This window comes from Vulpes vulpes, chromosome 1, assembly GCF_048418805.1.
Source record: "Vulpes vulpes isolate BD-2025 chromosome 1, VulVul3, whole genome shotgun sequence".
NCBI classification, from domain to species: Eukaryota; Metazoa; Chordata; class Mammalia; order Carnivora; family Canidae; genus Vulpes; species Vulpes vulpes.
This window is the reverse complement of record NC_132780.1, coordinates 101,939,867-101,959,304: the sequence shown is the minus strand read 5'-3', so window position 1 is coordinate 101,959,304 and position 19,438 is coordinate 101,939,867. Positions and strand designations below refer to the sequence as shown.

Sequence of the window (19,438 nt, the reverse complement as noted above, 5' to 3'; positions counted from 1 at the left end):
GAAGACAGAAGTAAAGAGAAATACACTTGTAATAGTGTGAATATATATCACATAACTCTTTGAAGTTGAGATTAATAAACAGTAGAATTTTCAGAAACTTCTGTAAAGCATTTTGTGAAGGTGTATAAAACTGCAAGCAGAAAAAAGAAAGATGCTAAATGTTTTTGTTGTTTATTTTTCTTTGTTCTTTGATTTTTTTAAATAATGAGAGGTCAAATGGTTGCTTTGGAATTCATGGCACGGAAAACCGTGAATGTGAGTGTTCATGTTAGTGGAAAAAATGAAAGCTATTTGTCATGGATGCTATGTTTCTTCTGATTAGAAAAGAACAACAATCAGAAAAAAAAAACAACTAAAGAGAAGAATATATTGCATTTAGTCTGCATACATAGAGAAACTTTAATTTGATGTATTATGAAACTGGTATTTCCATACAGTAGCTGCTATCTTGAGAGAAAAACATCAGCCTATTTCTCAATCCATCGCTTGCTTTTTATTAATCAAAAGTAAGCACAACATGTTCTTTAAATAAAAGATTTTGAATAATAGATATTATTTATTGATTTTTTATGTTAAATGTTTAAAGTGTATCTAGGAAGCTACATGGAAAGCAATTCCAATAGTCCTACTTCATTTGTGAAAAATGACATGGGAAGGGTTTCAGGGTTAAAAATAAGGAAGAAAGTCAGAAAATAATATATGTAGGAATCAACATTTATTTTTGAGTTATTTCCAGTACTCATCTAATTTTTTAGAGCACTGAAAATATAGTAGAGCAGGATTCTGGTTAAAGATAGTAGTGTGCTATATGCTTATCTCCTTTCCCTCTGTGAGGCCTCTCTAATAACAGAAAAGGAGGGATGCCTGGGTCGCTTAATAGTTGAGCATCTGCCTTCAGCTCAGGGTGTGATCCCTAAGTCCTGGGATTGAGTTTCGCATCAGGCTCTTCTCAGAGAATCTGTATCTCCCTCTGCTTATGTTTCTGCCTCTCTCTCTCTCTCTTTCTCTCTCTCTGTCTCTCATGAATAAATAAATAAATCTTTTATTTTTTTTTCTGGGAAAGAATCTTCTGGTATTTTGTGGGAACTAGTGGTCAATTCTTCCTTATAAAACTTCCAATCTATACCCTGGCCTGTTTGGGGCCCTACATCTTACCCCTGCCCTTTGCCCTAATGAGTGCATCTAAGCCAGGAGTTCATCTGTGTTTCCACCAGGTAAAATTCTATCCTCTCTGCAAAGCAACCTCCTGTCTCCCTGTCAACAACCCACAGTACCCATTAATACTCCTCAACCACATGAATATCTCCAACACACATACCACATATTGGCGTTTGAGTATCTACAATAAAATAATCTCCTAACCATACAAAATGACACCTACTGCAGACACATTTGCATTCTCATAGAAAGCCACCAAACTGCCTTATTCATGAATGTGAATGGAAAGCCAAGAATCATGGGACATAAAAGAAGAGTTTCTGACATAAGGGAGAGACAAGAAAACTAAAAAAAGCAGTGATGACATGTTATAAGATATTTCATCCATCAAGAAAGATCTGGATGTTGAAGGAAAGAAGTAATAAAAAAAAAAAGAAAAGAAATCTCTGGAAATTTCAATGATAGAAACAAATACTCCATAGAAGTTTTGGAAGATGGAATTATGGAGATATCATTGAAGAAGTCTGCTAGAAAACAGAACAAATCTGCACCTACACAGGACAAACCCAAACACCAAATGTATGAGTTAAATGTTTAAGATGGCAAAAACCTCAAACCAGGGGTTTTGCAAATGACTAACAGATTAATAGAGCTCAGGTGAGAAAAACTGCATGAGGCAATAGTGGGAGATACAGGCTTCCAGCGAAGGGATGAATAAGTCATGAGGATGAAAGGCACAGCATAGGGAATATAGTCAGTGGAACTGTACTAGCTACACTTGTGATGAATACAGCATAATGCATAGAGTCATTGATCACTATGTGTACACCTGAAATTAATGTAACACTGGGTGTTGACCGTAATAATAAAAAAGAGATTTTGATGGAAATATCTCTAAACGGAAGACACATTTTCCTGCCCTCTCAAATAGGAGAGATGGAACATAATTTATTCTAGACAAAAAAAGAAAAATAATACTAAACAGTTTCAGAAAGCTAGCATCTCTGGCTCGGAGGAACCTGTATGTGTGCTGCACACTAATATGTAATTCCGAGGTAGAAGCCTCCAGGCACGGAACTGGTCAGCTGCCGTGTTGTCAGCTAAAAGACGGGACAGCAGTACCTTTAACATTCAGAGGGGAAAATATTTTTAAATTTACAATCCCATGCTCAGACTAATTATTTACTGTGTTTATTTGAAAAGACATTTTTCAGATATAAAAGAATCCAGAAAATGTAATTCCTCTGCAAACTTTCCACTATTGATTAGGAAGTCAGGGACAAAGTAAAGATAGTGACAAAGTGAAGATAGTTAATTGAGAGAGAGAGAGACAGAACGACCGTCGGGATACGGGAATAATGGACCCAGCGCAGGTAGGTGACCGGAACAAAGGCTGAGACTCAGGCATCGGTCCACATGGAAGCAGGGAGGCGGGTTTCACAGGACTATAGTGGCCGAATGAGGCTCCACTGAATGATGCTCAAGTCTACAGCAATCAGAGCAGGGGTTGGCAACTTTGTAGTCAGTTAATAACTATTTTAGGCTTGTGGAGGATTCTGACTCCCTTGCAATGACTTAATTCTGCAGTTGTGGCACCAGACCAGCCACAGGCAGTAAGTAGACTAATGGGTGTGGCTGAGTCCCAGGAAAATGGGCAGTTGGGCCTGCGGGCCAGAGTGTGCGGAGTTCTGCTCTAGAGAAGCTCAGCCATGAGTTTCTGGCAGCGTTACCAGTAGGAGATAGAAGAACAATCCTACTTGTGGAGAAGATGGCCTGATTTAAAAGAACCTACACGATTCAGCAGTCGGGTTAAGGAAGGCTAACCCTTTTTCTCTTCCCAGCTTAGCAAAAACTAACATCTGATTACCAGGAGCTCCCATATCTGAAATCTTAGCAGAAAGGGCCAAAACATTTACAACGTTAGTACAGCGCTTTGAAAATAAGCTATTTTTATATCTGCATTTTGATTATTGGTAAAAATTTTAGGTATGGAAATTAAGTACTTATATTTGTGGGAATAATATATAAAAGACTTAAAAAATAGTACTGAAAGTTATAAAGGTAACAACAGTTACAAAGGTAACTAAAGTGAGAGGAGAGGTAGGTGTATAAGGAAATTAAATCTTTTTTAAAAAGATTTTATTTATTCATGAGAGACAGACAGAGAGAGGCAGAGACACAGGCAGAGGGAGAAGCAGGCTCCATGCAGGGAACCTGATACGGGACTCGATCCCAGGACCCCGGGGTCACGACCTGACCTGAAGGCGGACACTCAATCACTGAGCCACCCAGGTGTCCCAGTCACTTAGGTTTTAAAAATTAAGTTGTTGACTATTGCTTTTGTGGAGAGTGCTGTTAAACTTTATGGAGCAAAGTAAAAGGTGCCATTGTGTTCTATGTAGTGAATGTACCACGGCATTTGTTCCATCAATCAGCAAGTGAATCTTGATATTAACTAAAGCATCAAATGTGAAGACAACAACCCACACTTATTCTTTTTCATATTTAATACTTAAAAAAATAGTATCTAACTCTCCTCCCTTCCTCTTAAGTTTTCTATCCTCAGCCAGGGACTAGCTTCTGCAGTATCTGGGCCCACTCCCCAACCAGGAGCTGAGCAGACGCCTTCTGGACTTTGTGTACAACTTTGTCAAGCAAGACATGCTGGCCACTTTAGGAAGAACTTCACTTTTCACTCTCCTGTCACTAACGTGGTTGTGAGTATTTAGAAAATAGGCATTGTGTTTTGAGGATCTGCTATCCGTGGGGTGGGTTCTACGTTGCAATTAATGTTCTTATCACATCCCGTTATTTCTTGTCATCATAGGAAGTATAGATAATGGGGTAAAGAAATGTTATTTACTACAGAAGAGCATAGTGACTTGCACCTTTTTGTAGAAGTCATTGCCATAACATCTAAAGACAATGTACATATTCAGAACCGAAAACTCTAAAATAGGAGATTCTGATTACATTCATAAACAAAAAGACAACACCAAAAGAGCCCAGACTTTCATTCTTGGCTTGAAAATTACTGGATTCTTCTACATATACTTCAACAGGTCACCTTTAAATCTCTAAAGATCCCTCTGTTTCTTTCTTTGGTTGTCTTTTCCTGTGTTCTTTATCTTAGTCATTCTAGTCAGAAAACTGAGACCAGTTCTGTGTGCCTTGCTCCCACGAACCCCTGCATTCTTACTGGTTACTCTCCTGCCAATCGCTGAGCATTGAAATTCTTCCTCCGCAAGACATCTGAGTGATCATGTTCATTGTAAATCTGATTGCATAATTCTAACATTCGTCACCTGCAGAATGAAGTCACCTCTTGGGTCACCCTGTTTGATCTCTCAATTTAGCGCGTATGCCTTTCCTCTGAGAGGCTGAGACTTCCTTATCATACCTCCATCACAACCCTTAACCCTAGGAATGTATAGGGTGAATTACATTCCCCTCACTCCAACCATACACTGGGATATAACCCTTTTTGAGGATAAAAGTCATCTATGGGTGAATACTTTCATCATTTTTGTGCATTATAAATTCTCGATCTTGACATGAAGGCTACACAGCACCCACTACGTGCCATGTATTGTTTAAAGGGCTAAGGAAACAGCAGTGAATAAGAGAGACAGAGGAAGACAGGTAATAGGAAAAACAAAACAAATACACGGTGCTCGGTGATGATTGCTTTAGAGAAAAAGCAGGGTAAGGGGGAAATAGTGTGGGAGGAAGGGTGCTACTTTATAAACATCCGTACAGGTGTCTCTGATAAAGTAACACTGTCCCAGAAGCTGGAAGAAGCAGGAGAATGAGGAAAAGCCACGGTGTTCCTGGAGCTAGTGCTTCGGAGTCAGATGGAACATCAAGTACAAAGGTCTTGAGAGGGGAGTGCATGAGCCACGTTTGAAAATGAGCAAGGAATTCACTGTTTCCAAAGAGCAGGGGGCGAGGGAGAGGTTGTGCGAGGGGAAGTTGAAGGGGTAGCTAGTAGGTGAAGAGGCTTCCACTCTGAATGGGTCAAGCAATGACTGGAGGCTTGTGAGCAGAAAGTGACACCGTCCCAGTTACCTTTGTATGCATCCTGTGTAGGTGTGCAGCTCACAGCTCAGAGGGGCCACGGGGGGGGGGGGGCTGTCCTCATGCAAAGGGTGTGGGTTCACTAACACCAAAGCCTCCTTGTGATACAGTCAGTGAAGGGGGGGCTCTGAAGCCAGCTACCCCAGAGCTGAGTCCCAGGAGCGCAGAGGGTCCTCCGAGGGCTCAGGGTCTTTGCCTGCAAAGCGTACCCGTGGGGACCCGGGGTCTGGCCGTCGTGGGCACCGAGAGCAATGCCAGGACGCAGACAGCTTGTTCAGTCGTGCAGACACTTAGGCCCCTCCCCGCCGTTAATACCCAAGACAGGCTGCCCTTCCCGAGTGGGCGAAGTCAGGGAGGGCAGGACCCTGGCAGGGCTGGACCAGGCATTTCCCTCCAGACAACAGCCGCCCAGGTACCCCAGGTTCCAAACGGTCCTTCCAGAACATACCTGCTCATCCTTGAGTGTTCCCTGCATGAGAGAAGAAACACACGAGAGGCCACAAGGACCACAAAGACCTGCCTTGTCGCCGTTTCCATCTTTCAAAAAGTCAAGGAGTCATGATTTGGATCTCATTCTGAATGAAGACGTATGGAATGTAAGGGCTGGAAACTTGGAAAAACTGACCATTTTCTTTTAAACTTTTTTTTTTTTTTAAGATTTATTTATTGGGATGCCTGGGTGGCTCAGCAGTTGAGCACCGCTTCAGCCCAGGGCCTGATCCTGGAGTCCCAGGATCGAGTCCCAGGTCGAGCTCCCTGCACGGAGCCGCTTCTCCCTCTGCCTGTGTCTCTGCCTCTCTCCGTGTGTCTCTCGTGAATAAATAAGTATTTTTTAAAAATATTTATTTATTTATTTCAGTGAGAGAGAGAGAGAAAGAGAAAAAGGGAGTGTAGTGGGAGATGCAGAGGTGGGGGGAGAGAGAAAATTTTCAAGCACGCTCCTCATTGAGCGTGGAGCCCGATGTGGGGCTCAGTCTCACAACCTGAGATCATGAGTTGAGCCCAAAGGAAGAGTCAGGTGCTCAACCAATCGCACCAGCCAAGTGCCCCCAAACTGGCCATTTTCATTCCAAGATATCTAAAAGCCTAGGAAACAGGCCCTAGCCAGGACTATAGCCATTCAACCTCAGGGGGGAAGTTTAAAAAACCTGCACATGGATTGGGTGGATTCCACGATCAGAGATTCTATAATAAGGGAGGGATAGGTGTCCCTAAAGTACCAAATTCCAACAACGCAGACGCAGTTATCCTCCTAAAGCAGGAAACTACAGAGTGTATTAACAATTGCCATGCGGGGAGCTCTGAGCTCAGTCATGAGAGGGATACATAGCTAAACTTCAAGGAAGAACAAACTCAGATGATGCTGGAAAGGACCAGAATTATGCAGGCTGAACTGCAATGAAAGAAGACCCAGAGAGTTTAAGAAGATCCAGCTACACAAACATGATAAAATTTAATTGGAATATTTATTAAATGGAAATATGAGAAAATATATGTCAGTGTGAATAGCTAGAGAAGATCTAGGATTTATATAGATACACAGTGTGAGTGTATAAATGAAACATAGCCTTGGACTCACCATCCTACCATCAGTGGGTCACGTATAGCAACAAGTCTTGTGTAGGAGCAACTCATCCGAGAAAGGCCACTGGGGATAAGCTGGCAGCAAGCACTCCCTATGCCAACCGTGTGTGGCAGCTGTTCAAAAAGCAAAATGCAAACTCAGGCTGCATTAACTGAGGCACAGCAGGAGAGGTGCTAGCCCTATGTTTTCGGCATTAATCAGAGAAATATTTGGATGATTGGGTTCAATTCTAAAAAGACTCAGAGAAGAACTCTAGCTCCCCAGAGAAGATTATGAGAGTGATGCAGTATCTGGACATCACAGTCAGATGGAAATGGCTGGAAGGTATAGACAACATAGACTGGAAAAGAAAGATTTATGAGATTCACATGTTATCTTCAAACATCTGAGGGGTCATGGGTGTGTGTGTGTGGAAGGATTGGAGGAGTTACTTTGTATAAATTTGGCAGAACAAGTACCAGTGGGTCGTGTTCTAAGATTAAATACACATTTTTACTTGCAGAGATTCTCTGTTTATTAGTACTCTTCCCAAGGGAGTGTGCTGCCTGGTAAGGCAGTGAACACAGTCACTGGTCATGTCTTGATAAAGGTTGGATGGTCAGTTAGAATCCACTTTATCTCATTTGCTTCTCACAAACTTCAGTCATGATGAAGCAAAGGCCTTTTATTTTATTTTTATTATTTGCCCAATAAAAGCAATAATTCCTCTTTTCTTTAATCATTTTAAAGTATGTCATTAAAACTAAAAAGTCACCAAACTAAAAAGGCCATTTCAATTAACGGCCATGAAACAGGCCTAGAGTTATATTTGTTTCAAGAAAAAGGAAGAGCCTGCACTTTGAAGAGAAATTAGATATAGGAAACAGCCAGTGACATCTAATTCTAAAATCTCTTGAAATTGTCCAAAATTCCTCCTTGCGATCTCCACACCTCTCCTTCTACCATTTCCCTCTTTCCCAGACTAAACTGATTCCCTCATCTTGGCATTTCTTACCTTTCAAGTGCTATCTAATGCAATCTAACTGCTAAGTCTGAGGTGATCTCTAGAGTCTTTGAATGTCAATAGTGTCTTATACACACATTCTGTCCACTTGCAATGCTTCTTTCTCTTTTCTACTTCTCTACCTTACATATTATACTTTCTTTCACATCCTTTCTCTCTCTCTCTCTCTCTTTTTTTAGGAAAGAGTAAAAAGGGTAGGGATGGGCTGAGGGGGTTGAGGGAGAGAGAGAGAGAGAGAATGAATCTTAAGTGGCTCCATGCCCAGTGTGGAGCCTGACCCGAGGCTCAATCTCATGACTCTGAGATCATGACCTGAGTCAAAATCAAGGGTTATATGCCTAATGGACTGACTCCATGTCCTTCCTAAGCCTGAGCTCCTTTGTTATTCATTTTCATAAACCTCATAGTCCCTAACCCAAGGCAGATTACCTAGTAGTCACTAAATAAGGAAAACATGAGTATCATTCATTAGGAGTGCAAAGTAAAAATGGCCATAGAAAGAAAATAGCAAATAAATTCATAACCTGTTATCCATGCTAGGCTTAACAAATAATGATTCATTTTTTTCAGATAATCATCTATATATAATTATAAACACGACTACAAATTCATCCCAACTTTGTGTGCATGTCCTTTGTGATGTGATTTTGCTGTTTCTCTCATCAAAAAGTAGGACCTGTTTATCTGGACTGGCCTTGTGACTTGCTTTGACCAACATCAAGTGTCAGAATTAGGTTGGAGGAGTTCAGAGCCAAAGTCTTTTTTTTTTTTAAATTTTTATTTATTTATGATAGTCACACACACACACATAGAGAGAGAGAGAGAGAGAGAGAGAGAGGCAGAGGGAGAAGCAGGCTCCATGCACCAGGAGCCCAACATGGGATTCGATCCCGGGTCTCCAGGATCGCGCCCTGGGCCAAAGGCAGGCGCTAAACTGCTGTGCCACCCAGGGATCCCTAGGGCCAAAGTCTAAAGAGATTTTACAACTCCTTTCATTCTTATCTGCTTACAACACTGCCTTGAGACTGTCACACGTAGCCCTAGGGAGAAGGAGAAGCCCTATGGAACCAGATCCCCCTAGACCAACTACCTAATAGCAACACTGTCCAGTTGAGCTATCATGCATAGGAGTGACCCTAGGTGAAACCAGAAGACAAAAACCTCCAGCTCTAGCAGGGCCCTAAACCAAAATGCTGATACAGAGAATTATGAGTGAAAGAAATGATTATTATTTGAACCATTTAGTTTTGGGATGGTTTGCTCACATAGCAAAAGATAACTTGGACAGACTACAAAGATTGAAGTCATTAGTTAAATACATAGACTCAGAACACAAGTATCACTATGGGAACAATGAACTAATTATCTCATGCTAAATGAACTACAGTAGGACATAAGCAAATCATGTAATAAGATTTATGGTCTTAATTCACATTTCATTATTCACCAATGTAGAACGCTATCCTGCCAGCAGACTTTCTTTGAGGGCTTTAATGAAATAAGCTACCATGCTGGAGAGGCCCACATAGCAGGAATCCGAAGGTGTTCTCCAACCAACAGGCAGTGAGAAATTAAGGCCTTCAGGGCAACGACCCTCAAGGAACTGTATCCTGACAGCAGTCATATACATATACTTGGGAGTATATCGTTGCCTATTTGAGCTTCTGATGAGACAACAGCCCTAGCTGGCACCTTCACAGCAACCTTGCAGCCATCCTATAGGAACTGAGCTGTGCCTGGATTCCTGACCCACAGGAACTGTAAGATAATACGTATTCTTGTTTTAAGTTTTAGGGTGATTTGTTCTGGAGCAAGAGATGACTAATGACATATAAGGGGCAAAAATTGATGATGTGTAGGTTTTCTTGTGGCTCTTAGCCTTAAGGGAATGGATCTTTTTTTTTTTTTTCTTTCTATACAAAATATGCCCAGAGTTTCCCTATCTCCTTGGAGTCCTGTATTGAAAACAGATGCCAAGTTTTCTGCATTTTCGCAAATATTTTATCAATAATTATCCAAATATTTATCCAAGCTTGGAAACTTACTAAGTTCTTAGTAATACCTCATCTGTTACACAACCTCAACAGAAAGTAAAATTACAATGTAATCTTTTCTTAAGATTCTGTATTTCACTATACAAATACAAAGGCATATAATAAGTTCTATGATTTTGGTCTGACTTGTCAAGGTAACTATTAACACAAAGTACTGCGATTATTATAATTCACAATTGTCTTCTATATATTTGTTCTTCCCTCTTACTTTTACTTTATATATATATATATTGTGTTTAATTTTATATTATATTGTGTTGTGCTTTAACTTACCCTCCAAATATATTAGGATTTTTGCTGATTACCAGATAGGTATAGTCATTTAACATAATTACTTAGGTATAATTCTATATTTTTCTAGTCATTTACTTATTTACTCTTTATTTATTTACAAGTATTTCTCCAACAACTACTATGATGAGGCATCTTGCACGACTGGGAAGTGCATATGTAAGATAGCAGATGCACCCTAAATGGTCTCCTATGTAAGATGTGGAGTGTTGAAATAGAAGTAAATAGAATTAACTGAAAGCCTATGAAATTGATATATAGTCCTATCTTTGATGATAAGTCAACCTATTAATTTTTAGATGTACCAGGAATAAATTTATAAGTCCAGTTTACATTGGCTTTACATTAAGATATTAAAGTAAATTTTCTTTTGTTAAAGTCATTTCATCATATGTCTTGTTAAGTTTAAAAATAAACATACACACACAAACACACATATAATATAGCCTTACAAGATACAGAGGGAATTAAGTTTTGAGTTTAATTAAAAAGAAAAACAAAAGGGGGATCCCTGGGTGGCTCAGTGGTTTAGCACCTGCCTTTGGCCCAGGGCGGGATCCTGGAGTCCCAGGATAGAGTCCCATGTTGGGCTTCCTGCATGGAGCCTGCTTCTCCCTCTGCCTGTGTCTCTGCCTCTCTCTCTCTCTCTCTCTCTATGTCTATCATGAATAAATAAATAAAATATTTTTAAAAAATAAATAAAAATTAAAATATGAATTAAATGTTAAAAAGAAAGAAAAACAAAAAAGGAAAGAATTTATTCATATGGGCATGCCTCTTAAAGTATCGACAAAAATAAAACTCTTAATGTATTGACAAAAATAAAACTTATTTTTTAATTATTAATTTTCAACTAACTCTAAAAATCATGTATATCATTCCATCTACAGTAGAATTCTGTATGGGCAGATATTTATATCAAAAGTGTTTTGGGAGTATAGAGTACCATTTTTCTTAGTCATTTAACTGAATATAGAAACTATTTTTAACCTGATAGTCATGTTTCTTCCCTTTAATTGAGTGTCTACTGTATGACATGGCCTCAGGATGTATCATCTCTAAATTTTATATTAATCTTACAAGATAGCTATTATTATTATTATTATTCCATTTTATAGTTGAACAGACCAAATTTCTGAGTAATTAGTAAATTGATGAAGGTTATGGAGTGAATAGTAAAACTGTGATTCAAGCCTGGGTCTGTCTGGCTCCTATTTGTTCTTTTTATTCATATTATAATGTCTAGGGAGAATGGATAAAAGCCCATCTTTCATTACATCATTTGATTTAGAATGCTATGAAATTCATGAGTAAAAGGCACAAAAGTCTTGCCAGAACCTACTGTTGATCTTATTTTCAGTCTAATTGGATGGGCAAAGGAGTTTCTAAGAATAGAAAAGAAAATTAATCTGACCTCTACCATAAATCCTTTAAATTGATGGACAAGAACAACATTTGCATTTGAGAAGATCATTTCATCCAATACAGAGGCAAACAGGCCATAAACACAAGTTTCTTCTTATAAAAAGTGAATTGTGAAACTGCATCTGGAATACTGCCTACGCTCCTTTTGTCATGTTGCAAAAAAATACAATATAGCTATAGAAGAGGAACAAAAATAATAGAGGGGCTAAGAGTTCCTTTATGATAACTAAAAAAAAAAAAAAAAAAAAAAAAAGAGTAGATTCCAGAAAGGCTATTTGGGGGACTGCAGGAGAGAATTAGGAGTGGCAAAGAAAGTGGCATTTTGCCTGCACATTAGCAAGTACAACTATGACCTCAAAGGAGGTGGCAATATTAGAACCAAATATTAGGCTGAATAAGTCACTGATTTTGTCATTCCCTTTTTACATCTTTTTTGTTGTCCTTTTGACTTTTCTTTTACCTGCAGATGGTTGCTGAGAAACCAATAGTTAAAACTTCCTGGACTATTCCAGGAAGAGAAAAATATGGTGACACTAAGCCAAGAGAAGAGAAGGCTGATAGCAGAGGCAATTATGAGTTCTGTATAGATAAAGGAATAGAATATGAATGACGGAGCGATATTATGCATTTCCACCGAGACTAGGGAAAGAGGGAAGGTCAAATATAAGAGGGTGCCCTACGGACTTAGAGACACAAGAATGATTTTTTCAATGGAATAATGTCTCAAAATTATACTCAGCAAGGTAAGTTTTTCTTATAATGGTTTAGGTTCGGTACTGCCCTAAAAAACAGAAAGCCTTTCAATGACCTTTCCCAGCCCGTGATTAAAATTCAGTTTACCAGTTTTCTCATTATCTCTCAAGATATGTGTAAAATAATGATTCTATCCTAATCTGACTTGGTTCTGTTAACCTGGGAATTTCTGTTTTACAGTCCTCTGGCCACAGTATTTCATTTTATGATGCAAAAAGTCAAAGAAGATAGATGATCTTGATAGTCTTCTATGCAACAGAGCTACTCACTTCATTTAAATGGAAATGTGCATTTTCATGGAAATTCAGGCCTGTATTGATGAACAAAGATAAGCTGCCACTACTAAACAGAATAGTGATATATGAGAAAAAAAAGTGTCCTAGAAAACTCATTAAAAAAAAAGTAAAATTTAGTGAAAGATAAGGAGTTTTAAGTATGTATATATACATATACGTGTGTGTGTATTCAGTCTAGATATAGAATACATTTTCTAAGAATTTGTCACATAATATTTGGGTAGTTATAAAGTTGAAAATCCCAGGACAAAGGTTGTGGAAGACAGGTTGATTCCATATGCTTTTGATAAGCATAGTGACTTAATATGAACAAACAAACAAACCATCAATTAGCCCAGTGCCTTTTATAAGTAGATATTAGCCATCTAACAAACATTTCTCAGTGAACATGTTAAGAAATATTACAGATTAAGTGTGATATAATTTCCACACCTTTCTTTCTTAAAACTTTAATGTAGCTATTTTGGGGTTCATTTCTAACAACTAATTTAGAAAATATTTAATTATTATATATTGTGTCTCCCAATTAGAAGCCTGGAAACCTGGAAAGCATTCTTAAAAAAAAAAAAAAAAAAAAAAAGCAAAACAGAAAAGATGCTATTTACAGCACAAACAGGAGATTTTGCTAATTTTTCTCTGAGACAGTTCATTTGAATTACATTGATAAGTCAAATGCTCAAAGATGCTTTACTTAACTCTGAATAATCTTATCATTAGTTAAATTAGGGCTTTTAATATTCTAGAAAGACATACCTTTATTTAAGAAGGAGAAGGCAAATTTCAGAAATGTAAAAATAAGCAATAAATGGCATTTGATAATGCTGGCATTAGAATGACATTTGTTCTTTAGAGCAAAACACAAGGAAAAGAATTCTAATAGGACCCACCGGCCAACAGCAAATAACAGTCTTGCAATAAAAGTGCCTCCTCAGCCCCACCCACCATGAAAATGCTCGCTTGCCTCTTTATTTATTTGAAGCATTATTTTCTTTGGCCTCAGAAATAATTTTGTCTATTTCCAGATTGTCTTTCATTTTCCATATTCTCAAATTTCTCATATTTATCCATTCCCATATTTTGTGATATGGGAGCATGTGAGTATTACATAATTTTTGAGCACTTATACACAAATTAATGTGATACTTGAAATTTTAAAAGAATACAAACAAGCCTTTGATGTCTACAAATTCTCAAACATTTTCATGAATGATAAAATATTAATAATAAAATTTTAAGGATTGCAGTGATTTCCAGATTGTGAATATTTCTATAATTGGTTCTTTCAGAATTTGATTTAAATGTAATTTATTTTCTTTTCTCCACAAAACATATTTATTCTCTAAATATCTGTACAGAGTAAGAAATTCAATATTCTTTCATCAAAATGATTTCCTGATTGTCTCTCAGAAGATTAAAATTTCTGTTTCAATAAGATATTAAATATCTTTAAACTAACTGAGATTTTAATAATTAGGAACGGTTTCTTTTTAAAGCACATTTGATACCTTTTATGGACGCAAGTGTTTTTGGTTTGAGGAAGAATAAAGTGAACTAGTAATACAGATACAATATAACATGTTGGTTAAGAATGGCAGGTAGTCTTAGAAGTCCGTCTTATCTGGGTTTAAACCCCAGGTCTTCTACTACCCAGACTTATAATGTTGAACAAGTCACTTAATCTTCCTTGACCTCATTCTTCATCTATAAATAAGAATAATACTATCTGCTTCACGGGGTTACGGTGACAATTTTACAAGAAAATATATGAAAAGTACTTAAGACAGGGCCAGGCCTTGAGCAGGTGCTGAATAAAAAACAAGTTTTAATCATTTGTTTTAATAAAAAACAAATTTTATTCATTATCAGAATTAAAGAATCTCCAAAGGGAAGTAGCCAGTGTAAGCATTATCATTATCAAAGTTTAAAATTCAATTTCTATTTATATTAAGGCTTCAATGATAAAACACACCAGGGGAGACGGGTGAAGATGATTTATTGCATACCTTGTGCTTAATGCCAGGTGTTTATACATATATATCTGAATTAAGCCTAACAACAACCCCAGAAGGTAGTATAGGTAGTATATGCCCATTTTACAGATAAGGAAATTTACACCCAGAATTTGACTCAAATCATGCAACTGTTAAATTGCAGAATCACCACTCAACTCTATTCTGTTTGACTCTAAAGCTCTGTTTCAACTTAACTTTCAAACTGAAGTCAATTTTGGAAACTATTTAAACTGGGCCACTCATCCTTATCCAGACCTGATCTGAATCAAAAGCATGAGCCTGTAGAGAACACAGGCTTTATTAACCCTCAGCTTTTTTACTCACTTTCATTTAGAATCTAATCCCACTGAAGGAACCCCAAAACTCAGAGGCCTACTAACTATACCTGCTGCCTACCCACAGCCTGACTATGTAGGCTCTTCTCTGCATAAAGTTGGAACATTCATTTCACTACTGTTGGACAGAGCCCAGGACAACATTTTTAACTATTTCTTCACCAAAAAAGATTTTTCCTCAGTAATGAATTGTGAATCTAGGTATCCTCTCTATGGCTACTCTCTACTCTGAGTGCTTTAATTAGACCTAAATATCTTTCCCTTGACAATTACTAAGACCTCATACCTTGCCTCTCTCCCATCTCCTCCATTCTAACACACCTCTGTCCAGTGTCTACACTGCCATTAAGTCATTTAATTTACATTTCCAAGAGGAATACCTAATGCACACAGATAATGAGAAAGTAGGAGTCTGAGAAGAAACAAATAGGTGGGGAAAAATAAAGGATATGAACAACCTAAGTATTTACAGTAAAATGTTGGGTAAGTAACCAGTTGTGTAATTATGTCACAGATGTTAACATAATTGTATTAATTCTTCTTTAGTTTGACCAAACAGTGCCTTTTTCACACTGCTGCTATGAGAAATGTCCACACATTCATTAATTTTTTTCCACATTCAAATAGAGTTTTAAGAACATGACACAATGGGTTTAATTAACAAAGTAGTACTGGCCAGAAATGCAAAGAGGAAGGTATGTTACAACTGTGCCTCATAAGGCATTTTTATGATTTTTCTGAAGATGGACAATAAAAAGGTTATTTTTGAAAGTTGACATAATCAAAGGTAAATAAATATAAAAAAGAGATACTGATGTATAGGGCTTACTACATGGTTTAGCTATTTTGTTTGCCAAATGAGAGGAGTCCCAATACGACTTAGTAGAGGTGAGACAAGAGTAGAAGGAATATGCTATAAAATAGTCTCTAACAGTTAACTGTTTGCTTTGGAAATATATTACACTTTTTCAGGACAAAATTTACATGTTGGTTGAAGGAAACCTAAAAACTAAAAATGAAAGTAATTTATTTGTTAATACTTAGATATTTGATTTTATTTCTCAACATTATGATTTCAGACACTGGCATTTAATTTATGCACAAAGGACTGTAAATGGAAAAGGCTTCTAGTTATCTATGCGAGGACTGAACACTGCAGTATAAAAGGACATGCCACTTTTTCTTGGGGACCCGAGGAAGAAAGCCAAATGTAGGTGCAATGGAATTATTTGGCCTCCTCTCTCCTCTCTTTGCTGTCTTAAGTAAAAGAATCCCCAAACTAAATGCATATAATGCAATCACTCTTTCAATTATACCTTTAATGCCCATTGATGTGCTTTATGTTCAACATAAGAGAATACAGAATCTGGTTTCATTCCAGGTTCTTAATCTTTCTGATAAGACAACCTCTTCAGCTGTGAGCATTAGGATTAAGTGTATAGGCCCCTTGTGTCAGCTTTCAAAGGGAGATCTGGCCTTGCAAGAGATGAGATGGTCCGCTTTGCTTAGGGAATAAAGTGATACATGGAAGGACTCTCTAAATGTCTCTGGAATTCTTGTATGGTGCTAGATTTTCTGTGTAACTGGGCAACAGAGTCCATTTAATAGGAGTCATCATGCAGAATCTTGAGTTTAGAAGTGGCCTGTCATTTGCTAGAAGCTCTGATATCACTGTCTTGAAATTCTTAATAATGTTAACAAGAGACTCTACATTGTCAGTTTTGCATTGGTCCCTGCAGACTATGCAGCTGGTGCTCCGACAAAGAAGGGCTTTGGAAAGAGACAAAGGATAATCAGCTGCTTTCTTTGGCCCTCGTGAAGACATAATACTTGGCTGGAATGATCACGCTTTGGAATGTTCTGCTCTGGCCAAAGGATCACACAGATATTCAGCACCTAGAGAGCACCAATACCCCGATTCACGATCCCATGTCCCTTCTCTACTTACACTTCTCCCATCTCTTCTGAGCTGCATGCATGGCTTTCTAGTCAGAGAGTATATTTCAAATTCTCCCTCTCTGTGCCCAGGTAGGTGCATTTGGACCACTGAGATGTTAATAGACATATTTGCAATTTCCATGTTACTGCCTTAAAGACAACCCTCCACCCCGTAAAGAAAAGAAGACTGAACTCTTTCCTTCTCCTTCTCATAGACTGGAAGGCTTTGACCATAAGTAATGTATAGAGTGAACTCTTGGGAGCTAATTCACAATAAGTTTGTATTTATCCTGAATAGTTGAATAAAACAGTGTTATTTGAACATTCTGCATAGGGAAAATCACTAATTAGCATCGAAATGATATAAAACTATATAGAAGCTAATTTTATCCTCAATGGTTTTCAGAACACTTCTGGATCTTGCAAGGCCTCAGGGTTATCAATATGAATACCAATTATAGGGTATGTTGGGGTGTGAGTAAATCTATAATAATTTATGAAAATTTCCTCAAGTTGTATCTTCAAAATAAATTCCTGCATCACTCTAGTTTCAGTATAAGTTATCTCCATACTGAAAGAAGATGACAGGAGTTAGAAATAACATTTGTGAATTCTCTCATTGCTTATAAAATGAATTTAGGTGCTTAAAATACTTTTAAAAAATAACATATGTAAGATTATTTTACTTCTCATTTCTTAAAATTTTTCAATGACTAAAATGGCTAAGATTTAAAGTATTATGTTGGTAAACAGTTATAAAATCGTCATAGAATCTTATCTTCAAAAATATGATTTTATGTTTACCTGCTCCAATGACTCTCTCAATGCGAATTCTTGAGGGATCAATCTCCTTTGCGAATTCATGAACTGCTAGGGATGGGTCTTCATATGTATCTGGATCTATGTAAGTTTTAATTCCTGGGAAATGCACTGCAACAAATAAAAGATTGATTTAGTAAAGTATTTTAGTCATTACACATCTTGTGTATATTTAAAACAAGGACTGACATACTAAAGTAGTCATTCTTGTTAATTACTTGAATTCAATTGTCTTTTCTCTTTTTGTCCCACTCCTCCTTACCCCCCATTATAGCTTTGAGTGCTTGGAATAAAAAAAAATTATTTACCTGTTAATGTAAAACGACCTGGTGCTTTAATAGAAAGTGAGCTGACAGGTCCCAGAAAACATATTGATTATATCTCTGTAAAATGTTTCATCAGTTCACCTATTCACTGATAACACATACACTTCATATCTGATCTGGTTCAGGACATGGAGGAGAAAGGAAGGCTCCTTTCCTCCAAAACAAGCAAGCCTGTCAGGCCCCTCCTGGACCCTTTGTACTAGCACTGGGCACTGGGTTTTCTAAACTCATGCCTCAGTCCAGAAACTCTCAGGCAATAAAGAACAGACCCCATGGCAGAGTGATGGAAGATGACAGTGGACAACAGCCTTTCCTGTTCTTGCAGTTGCTTCCATAGCCAGACTGCACATGATCCTGGAAAGGACCCCCATCTATCCTGGAGGAAAGCGTGGGAATCGAAGGCCCAAATCTTATCACTGGCTGTGTAGCTGCTACTCTCTCTGAAAGGGGTGGAGGGCTCAGGGCCCACTGGCAGTTAGGATGATGAATAGGGATGGCCGGACAACTTGAATGTCTGAATACATAGTCATTTGCAACTTCTTCCAGCATCTGAAGAAGTAACAGACTCCCTGTGGATATTCCTCGGTTTTGCTGGTTGGTTTCTTGTTTTCCAGGTTAGATATCTGGCTCCTGGGGGACAGGAGATCATCTCTTATACATCTGTGTATCTTCCCAAATACCTTAGGTATGCTTTTATGGGTAATAACCACACAGAAAGCTTTTGTTGAACATGAATTAGTAGGGATTAAAAAATAAATATACATGCATGGCATAGTGGATGGATGATACTTGATTTTGTTACTTTTGATTTTGAAAACCATATGATATCTGGAGTGTTGGCTGGGTTTCCGTAGAAACATGCTCTTGCAAGAAAATCTCAAAATCAGACAAAGAAAAATAGAGTGAGTTTAGAGGAGGTGATAAAATGCCCATGATTAGCAGAATTTACTTCATGGGTTCTGCTTTGCCTGTTGCTTTCTTTCATTACTTTTTGCCTACGGTCTTCTGCTACTAGATAACGCACCTGTGAGAAGATTAGGACTTCCTGAAATATTGCCGGTGAAGCATTCTAGGTATACTTAAACCTGACAACGATTCTGAATACTGTGCTTTTCTTGACTTCCTAGAGTTTAGACTTGAGGGAAAAGAGATCAGATAATCTTAGCTTCTAGTCCGTATTCCTCACAATACTTTGTAACTTACTGGGAGTTTTGGTGTTAGATTGAACAATCTAAATGCAATCTAGTGGCTACTATTACATAACTCATGGTATCCAATTAGATTTATGGTGTTAATATCACTTTTTTTTTGTCAACACAATATAGGTAGTATAGGGGAAAAACTTAGTTCCCATTTTGACTATGTG

The 19,438-nt window shown here is 37.8% G+C and overlaps 1 protein-coding gene across 1 annotated transcript in view; it reads right to left on the bottom strand.

Moving 5' to 3' along the window:
- Positions 1-19,438, bottom strand: part of EPHA6 (EPH receptor A6) — an 870,413-nt gene that overhangs the window by 217,200 nt on the left and 633,775 nt on the right. The window contains 1 exon segment of the mRNA XM_072721173.1: positions 17,732-17,857. Coding sequence (XP_072577274.1) covers positions 17,732-17,857 — 126 coding nt within the window.